Consider the following 19,765-nt stretch of genomic DNA (forward strand, 5'->3'; position numbering starts at 1 on the left):
ATATAATATAACTTAATAATTAACACCTAAAATATTCACATGTTTGTTTTTTACTACAGATTCTGGGATTTTACTCTGAGCACACTGCGGGAGTTTTTATTTGGCCCGCGTTTTTATGCATCTGTTGCGTTTTTTTATATCAGTGATAAATTCGCTTTTTATCTCGTTGTGCTGTAATGTGTTAATGAACGATTAATACATGTTTCCCCAGCATTAGACAGACAGTACTGCTAATGTGGTGTCTTACATTACTTAAGCACTCTTAAACGCTGCACCAGTTTAACGGAAACAAATATAATATCAGAGTCAGGGGAAAAAGGGTCTTTGAAACAGAAACTTTATTTGAGGAGAAACCTCCTTTTAACTCGGGTCCATTTATTAGTTGAAATGTACGACGGCGTTTTAGGGCCATACAAAAAATAAATAAAAACTGTTCACTTCGAGAATAAAGTTGTAATATTACGAGAATAAAGTCGTAATATTACGAGATTAAAGACGTAATATTACGAGAATAAAGTCGTAATATTACGAGATTAAAGTCGTAATATTACAAGAATAAGGTCATAATATTATGAGAATAAAGTCATAGTATTTTAAGGGAAATGTAGTTCTAACTGCGTGGGTTGCCCTTTAAGAGCGGAGCACTGAAAGGGGCATTTTCCGCTCATTATCTGTTACAGGGCTAATCGCCATTTATCTATTATTTATTATCTACATTTATAACCTGCAGATTATTAATGTAGTGTTGCAATTAGATAATACAGTGTCCAGATTTTCCCATGGTGGCATAGCCGAGCCTTCAGCACCCCTGCCGCGTGTGGGGAGAGCGTGCGCTGCTGCGCGGACATTTCCTGCCTTTTAGTTTGTTTTTTGTGACCAAAGGAACAGAAATAAAGTAAATTCCAGTCATGAATAAAGACAATAAACATTTTACTGATGATTGTCTCTGTGCTGTCAAGATCAAATATACTGTGAAACATGATATGCGTGTCAAAGTTATGCAATGTGGAAATGTGTTTATTAATTTCTCAATAACTAATATAGAGCTAACATATATTAATTAAATAAACATAATTCATATTAAAATATTCTTAATATTTCCTAGTAGATAGTCTACCTTACAAACTGATATAACCTTACACAAAACCCTGCAATACTTTTAGTATTATACACTCAGTCAGCCTCCACGTTTTAAACCTGGTTAAATAATTTAATAAACACATAATTCCGAAAATATAGCTTTAACAAATTCTATGTATTTTATATGAGGCATGTGACTTGTTTCTTAAGGAGGACACTGTGATTTGACAATGTGCAGATCTTTAGTCTATTTTATCAGATATAGAAACAGCATATGTTATACATGAAATGCAATTTTGTGTTTCCATCATTATATACCTGTGAAAGGTGACCATATGGGAAACTTAAAGACCTTGGTCACGCCGTTTCACTATGGAGAAGAAACAGTATCTGTGATTACACGGTTTATGTACAGTTTTGATTTGTAAGGGTGTATCAGAAAATAATGTGTTTAAATGGTTTAATTTACATTTAATTTGCATTCAAGTGTAATTTATATTAGACATACAAATTAGTTGTATGAACAGGATAACTGTCTTTAGTGTAGTTTCTTGATATTAATGTCTACATCTACATCATACAATTACATTTGGTCACTTTTAAAGCACATTTTTAGGTACTGGAATAAATTATCAAATCGATACAAATTATATTATAAACTGCCCCTTCAAATAAACATCTTAAAACATTCTAATATTATTTTAAGTCAGCTATTTTAATTGTATATAGTGTTACAGATTTAAAGCAGCTCTATATGACCAATTCATAGACAAGTGTCACTGCATTACATAATTTTTATATTATCGTTATTTCCTCATTTTTACAATGTCCAGTTGGACCAAAGTCTTTTAATAGTATATGTATATAATGTATACTTCTTGTTTGTTGAAAATAAGAAAATTAATGAACACAATTCCACATTGTTGAGATAATTGACGTGCATGTCACGTACACTTCACAGTATATTTGATTTTGATATAGATTAACACACAGTCATCCTGCATCAGGTTTATTTTCTTTATTCATGACTGGAATTTACTTTATTTCTGTTCCTTTGTTCACAAAAACCCAACTAAAAGGCAGGAAATGTCCGCGCCGCAGCGCACGCTCTCCCCGCACGGGAGGATTTTTGCGGCAGGGGTGCTGAAGGCTCGGCTATGGGAAAATCTGGACACTGTATTATCTAATTATAACACTACATTAATAATCTGCAGGTTATAAATGTAGATAATACATAATAGATAAATGGCGATTAGCCCTGTAACAGATAATGAGTGGAAAATGCCCCTTTCAGTGCTCCGCTCTTAAAGGGCAACCCACGCAGTTAGAACTACATTTCCCTTAAAATACTACGAATTTATTCTCGTAATATTACGACTTTAATCTCATAATATTACGACTTTAATCTCGTAATATTACGACTTTATTCTCGTAATATTACGACTTTATTCTCGTAATATTACGTCTTTATTCTCGTAATATTACGACTTTATTCTCGAAGTGAACAGTTTTTATTTATTTTTTGTATGGCCCTAAAACGCCGTCGTAGAAATGTAAAGAACTGTCGCCAGATTAAAGTAGTGTCAGAAACAGGGAAAATTGGCAAATTGATATAAAAGCTTTGGATATGAGAAATTTTCGCACGAAGCTGAAAAAATAAGCAGGTATATTCAAGCTCTCTTGCTAAAATGTCTTAGCCACGGTTAGCCGACGCGCACAACAGCTCCGCACCAGTGAACACACAATAATCCCCCAAACATTGTATTCAAGATGTGAGTTTGTTAGTACCAACGTTACTCAACAACCACCTTTTACAGCGTTCTAAGTAAGTTTTAAGAAGCTTCTGTTCAGTGTGGTCCTGCTGCAGCGTTGTGTGTATCTCAGTGTGACCAGCTTCTGGATCTGAAACAGCACACGGCGGAGAATTTAAATATTTAGTTTGTTACTGGAAGCATCTGACAGGATTTGAGGTAAGTTGTGATTGAACTAAAACCACAATGTTTATATTGGCAGTATATTTTAATAATTTATATATCCCTCTTCTATGTAATTAACATTGCACACTTTATCCTAAACATCCGAGCAGGTAATTCAAAACTGTTCTTCAGTTTATCCGTTAATGTAACTGTTAGCATAAAGCTAACCAATACTGATGCAACCAAGCTAACTACTCAGCTGACACGATTGTTTTTAATGCATTTCTCTGCAACATTTCTCTCAACATTTATGGAGTTGTGGACCTCCAATCTGAAAATTGAATAAATTATAACAGCAGCTTAAGTTGCATTGCACAGTTCTCTTCACAGCCCAGAATGCGCATTATAGAAACGGAATGCGCTCTTATATGCTTTTCCCACAATATTTTTACGCATGGAATTCTTTTATGCAAAGAATGCGCTTTTACGCACGGAATGCACTTTTACGCACGGGATGCGCTTTTACGCACGGCATGCGCTTTTACGCACAGCACGCTTTTTACGCACGAAATGCGATTTTACCCACAGCTCGCTTTTACGCACAGCGCACTTTTACGCACGGGATGCGCTTTTACGCACGGAATGCACTTTTACGCACGGGATGCGCTTTTACGCACGGCATGCGCTTTTACGCACAGCACGCTTTTTACGCACGAAATGCGATTTTACCCACAGCTCGCTTTTACGCACAGCGCACTTTTACGCACGGGATGCGCTTTTATGCACGGAATGCACTTTTACGCACGGGATGCGCTTTTACGCACGGCATGCGCTTTTACGCACAGCACGCTTTTTACGCACGAAATGCGATTTTACCCACAGCTCGCTTTTACGCACAGCGCACTTTTACGCACCGGATACGCTTTTACATACAGCCGTCATTTTAAGCACAGAATGCGCTGTTTTACTTCCCTGCCCAAAGGGAAAATTGGAGATGTCCAAAAAAAAAATACTAAATGCCCAAAATACTTAACAAATGGTCACTTGAGATTGCTTAGACGACCAGAGATGCCCCAAAAAACAAATGAAAATTCCCAAATGGACATTTGGAGGCTCGACAAAATGAACCCTGGCAACGTCCAAAGCAACACTAATACAAAAAGACACTTAGGGTTACTCAAATGTTAGCTAGATTATATCGCCAAGGAAGCTGAACATGTCTTCTGGTTTGTTTAGCTGCTAGAAGTCCAGCATCAATGGGTCCATGAAGCTTTTGTGCAAAACGATCATTTAAAGGGAATTCATATTTTATTAATATTCACACAGGCACATGCAGGACAGGGTCTCAACGCCGAACAGGATTTAATATTCCAATGCCTCGGTTTTTAAAGCATTTAATATTCAATTACAGGACTGTTTAAAGACTGAAAGCTAGAATCATGCTGGTTTACAGCTGTTTGATACAGAAAAGTGAACTAGCGTACCAAATATTTTAGTTGTTTATGTATGTTCTTTGTTTTTTACAGTCAGTAAATGTTTTGATATATATTGGCCACAGTCACCTGTATTGAACAAGGAATTGTCCAAGAGTGCCCTCTAGTGGAAGAACTGCATTGCTCGTTTATGAACATACAGTCAAAAGGATTTGGCCTCAGTCTGCCTTCTGCTGGGTTGAGGGAACAGAGTCTGCTATTTAACATTCCATTCCACATTTAAAAGAACATTTTAGTTGTTTTATTGTAGTAGTAAGTGTAATATATCAGTAAAGGCAAAGAACACAGACCCAGTAACAAATACACAATATCTAGTATACAATACAACCAACACGTACTTGGCAGGAAGGATTAACGTTCCTCTAGATTTGTAATGTGCTAATTTAGAATAAATCTTATAAAATGTAGTTTCACAGTGTTTGAGACTTTAATAAAAAGCCTTGTTACAGTGACTCAATAAAAGTAGTCAGCTCCTAGTAAAAAAAAAACAATTCTGGTATGTAAGCAGCTTGAATACATTCTGGAACACAATTAATAACCTAATAATCTTTTGTTGTGTATGCTTTTTACCACCAGGTGCCAGCAGTGCTCCCTTTTTAAAATTAACCCTACACCCTGCTTGATTAGTGTGAGATTAGTAACAAGATTTTAAACAAAATTGAACAGCATTAACACTAGTGTAAAAGCATGAAGGCAATTACTGCATTTCTGGATGCCACAAGTAAACAATACTGCAGATATTATGCCCGTTTTGAGGGATAAGAAATTTTACCACTGCCAAAATGGTGAAATGTTCTAGTCACATAGGCGATCATTAATGAAGCCATTAGAAAGAGGCACATAATAAGAAATTGAACTCAATGCCAGTTAAACCTATAAAAATATGCCTAAACTTCAAAATAACATTTTATATGTATAAAAAAAGGTTCCACAGCTATTCCAGTGACAGTAAAAATCATGGTCTTTATTAAAAAAAAAAAAAGATCAATTCACAAACAAGACAGTAACAGTGATTATATTTGTATTTTGGGCTTTTCCAGTTAAAAAATACGCATTCACCCTTAAATCATTTATTTATTAACTTTTAAGTGTTTAAAAAGTTTGTCTCCCAAGTGCTGTGTGCGCACCATTTACAGGCCCTTGAACATCTAGGATTGGCAGTGATGTCGCGCTCATTTGGCTGTAAAAACAATCCCTTTCTCACCTCTTATTACTAAACTATTGCTTTATTAAAAAGGAGATAAATACCGTTCATCATTCTTAACAAACACTTAATAAATTGCAGGACTTGGCTCATTCTGCTCAAAAGGATGGCTGCTATAAAGCCCATACAGTGCAGCGATTCACACAGTGGTCCAATAAGGCAGTGGGTTACTGTTAAAATGCAGGAAAAAAAACAAAACAATAATAAGTCACACCAAGTCACAATACCTACAGCTGGACACAAAAGCTATTTCAGGCTTTTTAAAACCCAAAGCCTTTGCAGAAATTCTCCAATGATTTAGGCTTAAAAAGCCAGCCTGAACAAGGACTGAGAAAGTGGAAGAAAATATGAAAAGAAGCATAAAAAAAAGGAAGCTGACCACAGAGTGAAAGTTAATTTAGTAGCTTAAATGTTATCAAAAGCTCATGATCAACTTGCTCAAAAAAGGCTTTTGGGTTGGAGTAGAAGAGTCAAGGACTCAACTGATGTGAAGGATCACATTTGAGCTTTGTCAGAACCAAAGCAATATCTACATAAAGCATCAGCCGAAACCTTTCAACTGATGAAGAATTGGCATAGGAGAAAAGCTCTAAAAATGTGTGGATGACACTTCAGCATTGCCCCGTAGATTGGTATTGAAATGACAAGGCAAACTAAACAAAACAAAAAAAAATCTTAATGAAAAAGTTCTGGTAGAATGGATGGGTTTGAGAGCGGGGGGGTTGGAGTTCTGAGAGCTTTGCTCCAAGTTCCAAGAGCTGGTTGGCTCATTGAGCTCAGCCTCAACAGAAAGCAGAAATGGGAAATTGGAGAAAAGAGGAAGGGGAACAACAAAAATAATAATAATCTTAATGAAAAAAATAAGACCTTTGAGAGAATTAAGACTGGACCAAATGTGAGAGAAGATGAGATGAGTGTGTCTTGAAGGGAAATAGGGGAATGTCCTCATCTAGGACATTTAGAAGCTGTTGAGTTCGCTTAGGGTCTGGTCCAGGGTGGCATGGATCTTCAGGTTCTCCTCTTTGGCTCCTCTGAGCTTTTCTGCAAGATAGGGAAGGAAAAAAGCACTTAGGTTGTTTAACTGTAAACTGTTTATCATCTGCTACAGAGATTTATTTAGCTTTACTTTAGGGATCCCTCCTCTAGCCATGCAAATATGTTAATTTTTACTCTCCATTTACTCTCTTAAAAAGTACTGAGCATCACCCATCATACTCTGTATTTGTTTATTACTGCATCACAAATTGTCTGCTTTCCAGCTGCATATATGATAGTAGTATTAGCAGAGATAGCTAACCTAGCCTCAGTGCTGAAACTTAGTTTAATTGCTAAATTTTGCAACTTTTCAGGCCCCACTAGTGAGTTGTGTTCAAAGACAAGACTAGAAACAAATGTAGTGACTTTTTGTCCAACACTACAGTTACTTTCCACAGGAAACAAATTGCCCAGATTACCTGTGGGCAATATACACTGACCTCTCTCTCTCTCTCTCTACACACAAATGTGAAGTAGCTGCACAGTGCAGCTAATCTGGGACTAGTCACCAATCTGTTTGATTCTTTTTGACCTATTTTGTTACAATTACTGAGCTGATCTTATATCTCATGTACCATAACTCCATTCTGATAAAATTAGTTTTGTGCAAAACTCCATTATGTGATTGTGACTTTCAGTGCCTATTTAAATGCACAATTCAATGAAAAGATTGTTTGTTTGGCTGACATGGAACAAAAAACAATTTTCCTTTTTATTTCAGTCCATTTTTTTCAGTCCTACTTGATGTAATACTGGTATTTAAAGATATAGTAGACACATGCCCGGCACTATGTTGAACCTTTATTACTGTGCAATATAAAACACAATAGAGAATCACCGTGCTTTGTTTTGTCCCACTGAACTGTATTTTGTCTCTGAGCACATAAACATCTGGCAGTGTATTTCTGTTAGATATTAAACCCTTTTTGGATCACGAAAAACAAAAACTTTGATCGCAAACTGAAATGAACGCTTCTTTCAATGTATGGACCAGTGCTGAGATCATGTAATGTCAAAATCAGGGTGAACACTGATTTGGAGCTCCCATTATGATATTTGCACATGAATAGCCTTTCAAGTTGTAATTTTTACTTTCCCTGTTTGTAAATGTAGGGGACCTTTAACCTTTTAACATGACAAACACAGAATCAATAAAGGATGATGTGGGGTTGGTTTCCCAGTCATCATAGACTGTATTTTTTCCTTTCAAAAGGGAAAAAAAAAAAAAAAAAAAAAAAAAAAAAAAGTTATTCAAAAAGTGTGTAGGTCAAGGATAGGTTTAATACTCGTTTTAGAAGATGGCCTTATGTTAATGTTTAACAGTACAGCTGCCGTGTGTATGTGTGTGTATATATATATATTTTTTTTTTTGTTTTGTTTTGTTTTTTGTTTCTGCACATTTTAATACAAACTATGTGCTATTAACCTGATCTAGAACAAAGCTATTTATAATTAGAACCATAGCAAATCTAGTAGTGCAGATTCCCAAAGCAACAAGTGAGAATGAACCTTGCATCAAATCACCAGCACTTAATGTGATTTGCTGATGATTTTAACTTCACAAATAGATAACAGAATCTTCCAACTAGTTCATCAATAATAAATGTAATATATCATTACAGGATGAGCAAGTATCTGTGCTGCAGTGTGAATGCAAGCAGTTTAGATGTCTTTTCTGTTAACCTCACCGAATCCAAACAGGGCTATGGTTGGCATAAAGTTTAACAATTCCAACTGGCTACAATTAAAAGAAAGTCACTAAATACAAATTACCATATTTTTGCAAACATCATAAACCCTACTGTTTGACAACCTCACCCTTAATGACTAACTGCTCACTGTCCAGGTATTCAAGCCACCTTTGTTTTGAGGGAATCATGAGCAACAACCTGTTTTTAAAACATCAACCACAGAATCCTTGCATTTATCGAGTTACACTGATTTGTTGTTGCTCAGCCATATTAATGTAACTTCATTTTGAAACCTAAAAGGCACCTTTTAAAATGTTCCAAACGCAATGGTCAGTTCACACTATACTGGTAATGTCACATATATCTGATATTAACCCCTGAACAATACATACTCCTAAACTGACAATCATGTGCTAAAGAGCAGTCTCATGTTTTAGTGTTATCTTCGCTGGCATCACTAGGCTTATCACAGTCAGAGAACGTGTTCCAGCTCGCTGCTTTTCATCCTTACAGTTTTTTTTATTTAATTAAAACTTTATCGCAATGTTTTACTTAATTAGAAAGGTCAAGGATTGCACATGCCTCCTCAAATACAATGTGAAGCCAGCCACCATCTCTTTTAAAACTGACACTGATGCAGAATCTCTGGCAAACAATGTAACTAGGTTACTGACCAGATTCACAACAGGAATGATTTGGGGAGAGGGCAAATGGGCATTAAAATGGGCAAATGCCATATTAATTATATCTGAACCCTAAAATCTAAGAGATCTATGAGACTTCTGCTATTCAAATTTTAAAACCCTCCCACACTGTCGTCTTCTATTATACCTTCTCCTCAGTGAGTTTATTGACGTAGAATTTTCACAAACTCTGATCTGGCTATTTAGACAGCGCTGCATTGGCACATATCGAATTCCAGCATCACATATGAAAGCAGACCAATTCAGAATTTTTAATTTCTTGTTCAGATAAGACCTGTGTCACATAAAATAATAAATATTGTGTTTGGGACACTGTAACATGATATGTACAAGCAAAAATGGTCAAATATGTCTGATATTGTAAAGAGTTTGAGAAGTATCGGCATGTCAGCCTCTTTTTAAATGATCATGTGGAGTGCTTTAATTAAAATTGACCTGTTAAAAGCATAGTTTAACATTAAAACTTAAAAAAGTATCAGATCAGCATGAGCTCAAGGTCAAGAAATCATTAATTTACATTGGTAAAGTAAATAAAAGTGATTGAGCTCCAACGGCTACCGGTTGCTGCTCGTATTAAATTCAGAGCTCTTACAATCGCCTACAAGGTTCTGATAGAGCAGCTCCTTTCTACCTGCACTCAATCCTGAAGGCTCACATTACCTCCCAGAGACAGAGCTCTTCAAAGAGCACTTACTCTTATAACACCTCTAACATATTAACTACTTCTAATCCCATTTCCTGCTCCCTCTCCTTTACTCCTCTATCCACTCCACTAATTCTCCTTGGTCTCTTTTAGGCCCCTTTTTGGCACCTTGAACTTCTACGTTCATCATTATTTGTAAGTTGCTTTGGATAAAAATGTCCGCTAATTGCAATGTAAGAATAAGTCATGGTTGTGTGCACATGTGAAAAATGTATCTACGGCTAAAATCTGTTTGTAACCTTATAACACATAATTTGTGATTATAAATAAACTATTATTGCCCTTTAAAGCCTAATCTTATGTTGGGGACACAGGAAAAGTGTTGCAGATGTCGGTATTTCAAGAAAGAGAGACAAGAAAACACTAAAAAGAGAAAACAAGGGGTTTTCCCCTCCCTTCATTTAGCAGTGAACACAGAGCATCAAAATACAGCAGAAAGACAAGAGAGAAAGAGCTGAAGAAATAAGACACCGACCAAAGAGAGTTCAAGTCCAAATTATTCTATCAAAGCCTGAAATCACAATTAATGACAATACAGAGGGGAAAAAGAAGAAGACAGAATGCACAGAAACAATAAATAGGCAAATAAAAGATACAGCAAATAAAGGACAGATACATAAAACTGGAGCTGCAGAGAGAAGATGGAGGATGAAGTGGAGGGGAGAGTGAGCGATCGAGATGCACAGAAGGTGAAGAGGGCCAAGTAGAGTTTCTTGAAGGTCAAAGTCAGCCAGAGTAAAGTCCAGAAACTTATTATCTGTGAACAAACAGGGATGATAAACACCTCACCACCAGACGAATTCAATAGAACAAACCAAACCAAGAACCACTGTTTAAAGGGCACATATCCCACATTATACTACAGTCCAATTACAGCACATTCATTCTGATTGCTTTTGTTAAATTAACCCTAATTTCCTTATGACTGCTTGCCACCAAAGTCTTACGCAGCCATAACAGAGCTTATTTGCGTGTTATACCTTATCCAAAAAACAGAGCTGGATAAAATAATCCCTACACTCCTTCAGTTTGAAAAGGCAAACCTGAATGGACGCAGGTATGCAAATGTTTTGGTTTCCATCACCTCACAAAACAAATACATTCAAATCAGGCTATTTTTCAATCTTAATTTTCATATACGGATTGTATGCACTGAGGAGTGAACGGTACCGAATAACACTAAAGTAATGAATATGTTAAAGAAATTTAACTTTGTATTTTTATTTATTATTATTTTTTATATATATAAAAAATACTCATCATCATATAAAACAGGGACACCCAGAAGGAATCAACAATTTATCTGAAGGTGAGTGTATATATTATGCATCATATGTGCCCTGTAAAATCAGAATTTCTTCAAGCAAAGTTACTTGTGTTAACACCACACCACAGCAAATCCTAAAGACACACAAGCAAGCAGATCAGAAACTCCATGCAGTGCTTTCTTCAGCCACAACAGCATGTTAGCTGCTCTCACAAATAAAAAAACACACTCAATTAAAGTGCAGTGAGGTTACACCTGCAGTGACGGCCAGAATATGGCCACAAAATCCAATGGCGTGAAGTCATACACTCAATGACAGCCATCATTTTTAAAAAAGCACAAACTTATAAAAACATATCAAAAAGTATTTCTAGCTGCTCAGACCAACAGTGAGATTCATACACTCGCATAGCTCACACTCCTGAAATGCTGAGCATGTGTACAAGCGTGCGCACACACACACACACACACACACACAAACACACTCTACAGGCCAGTAATTACATAGAGGTCATGTCGTTGAGGGCGTGATCCAGTTCTTCACTAATGGCCTTGTACTTGAGTTTCTGAGCATACAGCTCATCTGTTTGCAGACAAAGATAGAAAACATGAGGAAAAAGAAAGAAAGAAAGAAAGAAAGAAAGAACGAACAAAAAATGGCACCAAAGGAAAGATTAAAAACAGAAGGAAAAATGGAGAACTCATAATAAAAAAATAAGAAAGACAGGATAACAAATGTGGGAAAGTGATAAGAGAAGCAAAGTGAGGGATGAAAGTTCTGTTGAATGAGAGTTTTGTTGGATTGTTCACAAATAAAGACGTAGTAAAAAAGTGAAGCTCTGGCAGAGGCCCTACCTTCCAGGTCATCAATGGTCTTCTCCAGTTTAGCCACAGACCTCTCTGCAAACTCAGCACGGGTCTCAGCCTAGGAAATGCAAGCACATTTGATTGTATTAACTGAGGAAAGTTTTTATAAAAGACTTTTGCAACATTCCCATTGGTCCATTTATAAAAGCCTTGCGGTATGACATGGCAGCTGCTGTTTTCCAGAAGGGCAGCAAGAAAGTCAACAAACAACGATGTAAATGATAAAAAGGTCTGTCTACTAATTGTTATCTTAATATAAAACAAAAAAGAAGCATTTTATTTGTATTACTTTATTAAACTGCTTATCGGAATCTGTTACATTACATTTAAGGCAGAGATTAGACAACAGGGTGACATTTATAGGTGTATAGAATTGAGCAGGTAAAACATGCATTGGAACAGAAGACACGCCCACAGGAAGCAGAGGTGTAGGGCATAAAACATATTTTACTACTAAAAAAAAAAAAAAAAAATCTATTTTATATCAAATCTAAATCAATCATTTCTATTTATATAATATGAATTAAATCTATATTTCCACATCTATACAGTACAGTGGGTTGAAAAATAGATGACTTACCTCCTTCAGCTTATCAGTCAGGATCTTAATCTCCTCCTCATATTTGTCCTCCTTCTGGGAGTACTATAAACACAGTCAAAAAAACATAAATCAGTAAACATAAACAAAGATGTGCTTTACTTTAACTAACTGCCATCAATACATCTCACTTTAGCTCCTCCAAAAAAGGAAATGTTAAATCCAAACCCTAAAACTACCAGAAAGCCCCACCCAAATAAGCCAGGGGAGACAACAGAGCAGAAAATGTATTTTGTGTACATGTTTCCGCGTTGGCTGGGCTCTGGGGCTGCTGTTGTGCAAGGCTGGAGACAGCGCAGTCGTAAGGAGTTAGGTACACTGCCAGGACTTTAAACAAATCAGGACATGTGCGGAGGAATGTGGAGCAACACATTAAGGCAGGCAGAGAATGACCATATTTATACATGGAACAACCAAGAGTAAGACGAATGTGTTCCGTACTTAAGAACAACCAAAATAGATTCGTAAAAAAAAAGAAGAAACATTTCCCATGACTGAAACATAATATAATTTTAGTCTATTATCAACCATTTTTACTTATCATTGAAAATGTTTGCGACAGCTTCAGAGGTTTAAGATATACTAAAAATGCTATAGGTATTTAAAAATGAGTGATTTAAAACACTTAAGCTTTATTCTTGACCTGTCCAACAGAAAGCTGTTCCAATCGGCCCAAAATATGCTGATTTAAAATGATGAGACAACTTTTGTGGGCTTTTGTGGGCTAGTCTAACAAGTTGACGTTAGACTATGAATATGGTGAACAGATGCAGCAGTTCTATGCCAGGAATCTCTAAAACTGCAACATACAAGGTAAAAATATGCACCAGTAAACCTGTAACAAGCTTCATATAAAACATGGAATGTTTTTTTACAAGCTTTAAAATTCCCGCATTTAGTCTAGAACAGCTTGGTAAGAAGAACACATTAAGTAGAAACAGGTTTTATCCTCTTTTAGTTATGTTCTTTTTTAGATCAAGCTTTGACATTTAAACTAACTCTGTACATAAAGCACACTCCCCAGCTTCTAACTACATTCAGCCCATGCTAAACAAACAAGACCAAACCCACAGACTGAAAGCTGTAATCATGGTCTACAAACTGTCTCTCTATAATTTAAAAGCTTGTGTCTTGTATTTACTCAAAAACTAAACTAATGACCACAGATATGCAGTTTAGCCACAAAAGCAGTAGGATTATTTCATCATTATCGGAGCACAGCAATTTAGAGTGGACATAAGCCACAGTCGCAGCACAGCGAGATATAAGCACTTCATTTGCTCTTTGCTCAAGGGTCTCAACTTCAGTGCTACTCTTAACTAATCATGTTCTCATGATAAGAACGTAAGAACTTTGTTTGAAAAGCAGCCTGAACTACTTTCCATGATGACAAGCTGACCATACATTCAGCCTTTGTTGTTTTGTTTGAAATGTTGCATGAGAACCATTTGAATTATACAAACAAATTCAATATGTAGATGAACTATAGAGATCAAATATAGAATGCCTGGCCATCCCTGGTCCAATGTTTAATAGGTTATAGAAGTGAAAAATAAAAATGGAAACCTCTAGAAAAATATAAATGAGTTATTTCTCCACAAATTTTTGAGCAAAAATAATGTTTATTTGCTAAATGTATGTATTTATGATACGAAAAATTATTTTGTACTCATTTTTATTTAAAACATTTTAAAGATTTCCAGGGAAACCAAAAACCATCACATACAACCGTAGTTTAACATCTCACTGCCATTTAATCTGAACTGTGCTGCAGACCATCCCTATCACATGAACTCAACAAGCTGAGAAAACAACTGGGATCCGTGTGTCTATTAACTGGATCATTACACCATGGTCCTCAGAGTATACTGATTAATATCTCAGGCTTTAGACTGGAGACGGTTAACAGCGGTGAAATAAAGGCCTCCCACTTCCCTGCATTTGAGTCTTCCCCACTTAATGTGGCTTGACATGTTTGGCATTTTGCTACAGATGATGAAACATCTGCACAGCCAGGAAAAGGCCACTCGTAAAAGCATGAGTTCATGTTAAGTCCACAGGATCAGGCCGGAGTCATTGATTGGGCGAGTAAGATAGAACAATGGTGATTGGCTATATAGAACAGGTGGGGTTGGAAGATCCGTCACGAAATGGAGCTAGAAGGAACTATTGTTCCCTTCCTGGAAATTGAGCCTACTGAACTCTGAGAAAGGATGATGTGCTAAAAAGCTGCTTTTCATTTATTTAAATGCCTTTGTAGCCTTGATATTATAAGTAACATCTGTCTAAACTACTAAATCCAGGTGCATTTAGCTCAGGTACAAACAGTAAGAACTCTAAGAAAAATATGATATTTGGAAAATACAGCTTGTAAGAGGACATAATAGCATAGTTTAAAATTTGCACTATTAGCCATTATCCAATTGTGTCTAGGTAGGAAAGCTTAGTGAGTAAAGTTACCGCTAACTAGCTCTACAATTAGGTCACTTTTGTGCTGAATCATCCAGTGGAAATTCATTAATGGACCCATCACTCAAACAAACAACTGAGTGATTGATAAAGAGGAGTTGGTTGATGCTGGTTAAGCTAGAATGTAACCAGCTGTAAACCTCAAACAATTGATGATAATGGTGTTTAAATGGTGTGCTAAGCTACTGCCTGTTAGCAAAGCTAAGCATGAGCTTTACAAACAGTTGAAAGTCACCGGACACCCTTGATTTCATTCAAAAAATGAAAGTGAAATAAGGACATATCTGAAATCCCCAGCAAGTAACAGGTAAGGGGCTTTCTTTTAGTCCATGCTTGGAACATGGCCGCCATCTTAAAAGCCTCCATAATTAGTTTCTGAAATAAAACCACGTCCTGCGACTTAACTCGCCCTGTACATTTTAATACATCTCAATAACTGCAGTACAAAAGAGGAGCTAAACTGTGGTAGGCTCAATAGGCATATATTGTAAAATTAAAGTTAGCAAATATTTAACTGCACAACAGATGGGGAAAAATACAACACATTATCATTAAGTCTCCGATCTACATAAAATTTTTAACACACAGTTTGACTACAAGAACCGTTTGTTTGTACAGTTGAGAAGAAGCTACAGACAGCCAGTTTTGGCTGATCTTTAAAACATCATGCAGCACATATCCCCCATACCTTCTCAGCCTGGGCCTCCAGACTCTTTAGATTGTTGGTGACATTTTTCAGCTCCTCCTCCAGCTCAGCACATTTACTGTAAGCAGGGCAGCCATTTTGATTTGGAAAGAAGCAAGAGAAAGACAGAGAAAGAGAAAAACAAAAGAGAAGAGGGCCAGAAGAAAAAGGTGAGAGTGGGAAAAAAGAACATGTATAAAATAGCAGAAAAAGAACAGCAGAGCTCAGAGGTGGACAGAAAGAGAAACTGCAGGTGATGTAAGCACAGATGATGTAGGCTAAAGCCAATGTTACTCTAAGTATAGTTTACTGATCATGTGACACTAGTGTTCATAAACAGGAAGATACAACTATCTATTCTATGGCACGGTTTAATTATATTAACACTTAAAATGATTGGAAATACTTTTTTTTTATTAATTTTTAAACATTAATACATCAAGATAAAACCTGTAATAATAACTAACAAATAGCAAGTTATTTTTATCAACTATTTTAGAAACCATTAGGTGAAACATAATGCATGAAAAACTATTTAGATTCATTTATCAAGTTTTTGCTTGATTAGAGAGAAAAAAAAAAAAAAAAAACACAAATCAAGTCTCTCACTAGCATCTAGGAGTTAAGTGTGATGCTTGCTTAAATTCTTTAAGAATCTTTTTGATCCCTGTTTACACCTGGTCATTTCTTGTTACCAGTATTTGGATTGAATCCTGGTTACATGAAGATTTTAGATGCCAGATGCATTTACACTTGGTAGTTTTTGCTGTGTGGGACAGAATTAGTAAATTTTTCTAATTCCATTATTGCAGTTCTATTGGGACATTTAAACTGCTATAACATGGCTCAAAGGTTTCTACACTTACAGCACTACAAAATGTGGTCTGGTCAGACTCTGTATCCATTTCTTATGAATTTCCAATTTTTTTTTTATCTGGCTTGGCCTTCTTAATATATACTGCATTTCATTTGAACTTGAGAATGTAGTACCAAATATGGACTTTACACTGGAATGTCCCCACAAGTCAGATTTCCTATTCTGAAAGCTCAGAATGCAAGATGGCTACACCACAGATCAACAGTAGTATTGTACAGTTTATCATGATTATTTCTCCAATTGTACACATATTGCTTTCCAACTTCTGTCCATCTATGGTTATGTGTCTACTGTGATCGGATGCACAACATACTGCATAATGCATCATCATCAATTGGTGTTGATAACACTGCTAATCTGGGACATAAGAAGCTGGAACTCTGGAAGTCTGGTTGCATTTTCATTTGACTTCATTTTACTGGTTGTAAAATTTCAGTACAATTACTCTTAAAACAAACTGGTCCAACATTAATAAATATTTTATTTAGCATTTGAATGGTACTAATAATCTGAAAGGAAAAAAAAATACTCTTGATGAAAGGTTCTGGCAGTATGAGCAGTAAAAGCTTTTTCACAGTTCGGGTTGTTGCAAAATATACGGTGTAAGTGATCCACAAACCTGCGAAGATCTCATTTCACTCTCCTGCATGCCAGTAAGGTAACAAGCGCACAAGAACAGGCTGAATCATGCAGGTTTTTTTTTTATCAGAGGGTTGCTTGTTGAGGTGAGGTTAGGTGAGAGAGGAAGGAGTGGTGGGAAAAGGAGATTGACTGAAAAGCTGCAGCGAGAACAGCAGAAGCAGTAAAGGTGGAGAATGGCCTTTGCCGGAGGACGGAGTCTTACAATCTTTCCAGTTGACTTTTTAAAGCTCCCCAAACTTCCCACAACACATACACACAATTTTAAAATGATCTGTCACATTAACCAGCCCAACTAATGAGGTCTTAACAAATAACTAAAACCACATACAACTTCCCATTAGCCACATATAATTATAATTCTCAGAACAGCAAGTTCCAGCTTATGTCTTCACATGTAATTACACTTAGGAAACGTTCTGATATAAAGGCATCAGGCCTTATTAAGTATTGCAGATATTGCACAGTAAGTGCATGAACAAAGGCCTGTCGCAATATATGGATGATATGTTTCCTAGAAATAACTAATAAAAAAATAGATCATTTAAGACAATCATGCCTTAGATATACAGCTCTGGAAAAAATAAGTGACCATTTCAAAATGAGTTTCTTTGATTTTACCAAACTGAAATCCTCTGGAATATAAATCAAGAGGAAGATGGATGATCACAAGCCATCAAACCAATCTGAACTGCTTGAATTTTTGCACCAGGAGTGGAACAAAGTTATCGAAAAGCAGCATGTAAGACTGGTGGAGAACTGTAATTAATAACCAGGGTTATACCACCAAATATTGATTATTTCTGAACTTAAAACTATATGAATATGAACTTGTTTTCTTTTAATTATTTTAGGTCTATAATACTATAGTCAGCAAAATTGGTATCATGACCAAATATTGCATAATATGTAAATTAATAAGTTTCATAAAAGCTTTGTTTTAACACACAGCCTTACACACACACACATTCTCACACACTCCACATGTAAGTCTTATACCTTGTCCTCAGAGGCCTGCAGAGACTTCAGTGATTGATCCAGACCCCTTAGCTGATCTTCCAACTGCTTCTTCGCACTGTTAGTTCAGTAGAGGGAGTTGAACCAAATTTCAGACATGCCAAACCAAAGGGATAAGGGGGAGAGAAAAACAGGGACACACAAACAAAAAGGGTGTAGTGGTTTGGTTACGTCACAACATTCATTTTGATCATGCAAATGCAAGCACCCCTCCCAACCCTACATGCCAATGTAATATATAAAAACTTCATTATGAACATACTACATTCCTATATTCACACAGCCATAAGACTATGTTACACTACTGAAGAATGAGTTTAATTTAGGGATGGGTGTGTTACGCTTACAGACAGATATGGAGGCAAAATTGAAAGTGTGTGAGTAAAATAGAGATGTGCTGAAAAGGTCTGTGACTCACGCCTCAGCAAGCTCTGCCCTCTCCTCAGTACGCTCCAACTCTCCCTCCACAATCACCAGCTTACGAGCCACCTGCACACACACAAACAGGCATAAAAGGACATGTAGTTAATTGCTTCCAGATGTAGGATTCCTCCATACCAACCACCTGGTGAACAGCTGGGGTTTGAGACGACATGAGAAGGTGAGTGCGTCCGATGACCTCACTCCTTCATACATTCTCCAGGTAGCGTTGAGTGAGCACATTGCTGAAAATCCGTGTGTAATGTCTGTACCTGCCTGTGTGAGTATGTGTAAGCACACCTGATACGCAAGCATTCAAGTAGGTACTAGCCCTAGGGTGTCTGTGAGTCGCTCACCTCTTCATACTTGCGATCAGCCTCTTCAGCAATGTGCTTGGCCTCTTTCAGCTGGATCTCCTGCAACTCCATCTTCTCCTCATCCTTCAGAGCTCTGTTCTCAATCACCTTCATCCCTCTGTTCCACAGAGAAAGAAACATGCATGTTGTGGAATTTGTGCATGTGTGTACAAGCAGTTCATAAGCTGTGGGTCACTTGAGCATGGGTGTACCTCTCGCTCTCATCTGCTGCCTTTTCTGCCTCTTCCAGCTTCTGCAGAGCGGTGGCCAGTCTCTCCTGGGCTCTGTCCAGCTCCTCCTCAACCAGCTGGATACGCCTGTTCAGAGAAGCCACTTCTGCCTCAGCCTATGAGACACAGAGGCACAGACAAATCTATTAACACACTGCTGTCACAAAGCAATTAAGTGCAAGAAAGGGGAGAAGGACTGGGCAGCGCAACACCTGACAAATAAGGAGAAATGGGCATTGACTGGGAATGATTCAAATGAGCAATGAAGTGACAGAGGATATTATCGCATTGCCAACAAATGGATAAACAGTTTGCATTACACTGCTCTCACTGCCACTTAAGTTACCAACCACACTCATAATAAAACTAAACTAATGAGGTGAAGAGATAGTCATGAGGAAAAGTGGGTGTACATGGATTAAAACATGCCTCAACAGTACTTACTGAGTGAAAATGGAAGTGTTGTACACATGAGTCCCAAAAACAGAGGGGAAACAAGAAATCAGCCAGACAA

At 36.9% G+C, this 19,765-nt stretch overlaps 1 protein-coding gene across 9 annotated transcripts in view; it reads right to left on the minus strand.

Moving 5' to 3' along the window:
• Positions 1-5,432: 5,432 nt before the first annotated feature.
• The window catches only part of tpm3 (tropomyosin 3), a 28,634-nt gene continuing 14,301 nt past the window's right edge, over positions 5,433-19,765 (minus strand). For 2 of the 9 annotated variants that reach the window (XM_049476332.1, XM_049476337.1), the window contains 8 exons: positions 19,234-19,367; positions 19,022-19,139; positions 18,664-18,734; positions 15,716-15,791; positions 12,541-12,603; positions 11,949-12,018; positions 11,598-11,676; positions 10,191-10,583 (listed from right to left, as the gene is read on the minus strand). In XM_049476332.1, the coding sequence (XP_049332289.1) occupies positions 10,580-10,583; positions 11,598-11,676; positions 11,949-12,018; positions 12,541-12,603; positions 15,716-15,791; positions 18,664-18,734; positions 19,022-19,139; positions 19,234-19,367 (615 nt within the window). In that variant the 3' untranslated portion in view covers positions 10,191-10,579. Of the gene's footprint in view, positions 6,735-10,190; positions 10,584-11,597; positions 11,677-11,948; positions 12,019-12,540; positions 12,604-15,715; positions 15,792-18,227; positions 18,304-18,663; positions 18,735-19,021; positions 19,140-19,233; positions 19,368-19,765 lie in introns of those variants that run through there. The other 7 variants (XM_049476335.1, XM_049476339.1, XM_049476333.1 and 4 more) reach the window with 4 other exon arrangements.

The sequence above is a fragment of the Astyanax mexicanus genome, chromosome 3 (assembly GCF_023375975.1).
Source record: "Astyanax mexicanus isolate ESR-SI-001 chromosome 3, AstMex3_surface, whole genome shotgun sequence".
Classification (NCBI taxonomy): domain Eukaryota; kingdom Metazoa; phylum Chordata; class Actinopteri; order Characiformes; family Acestrorhamphidae; genus Astyanax; species Astyanax mexicanus.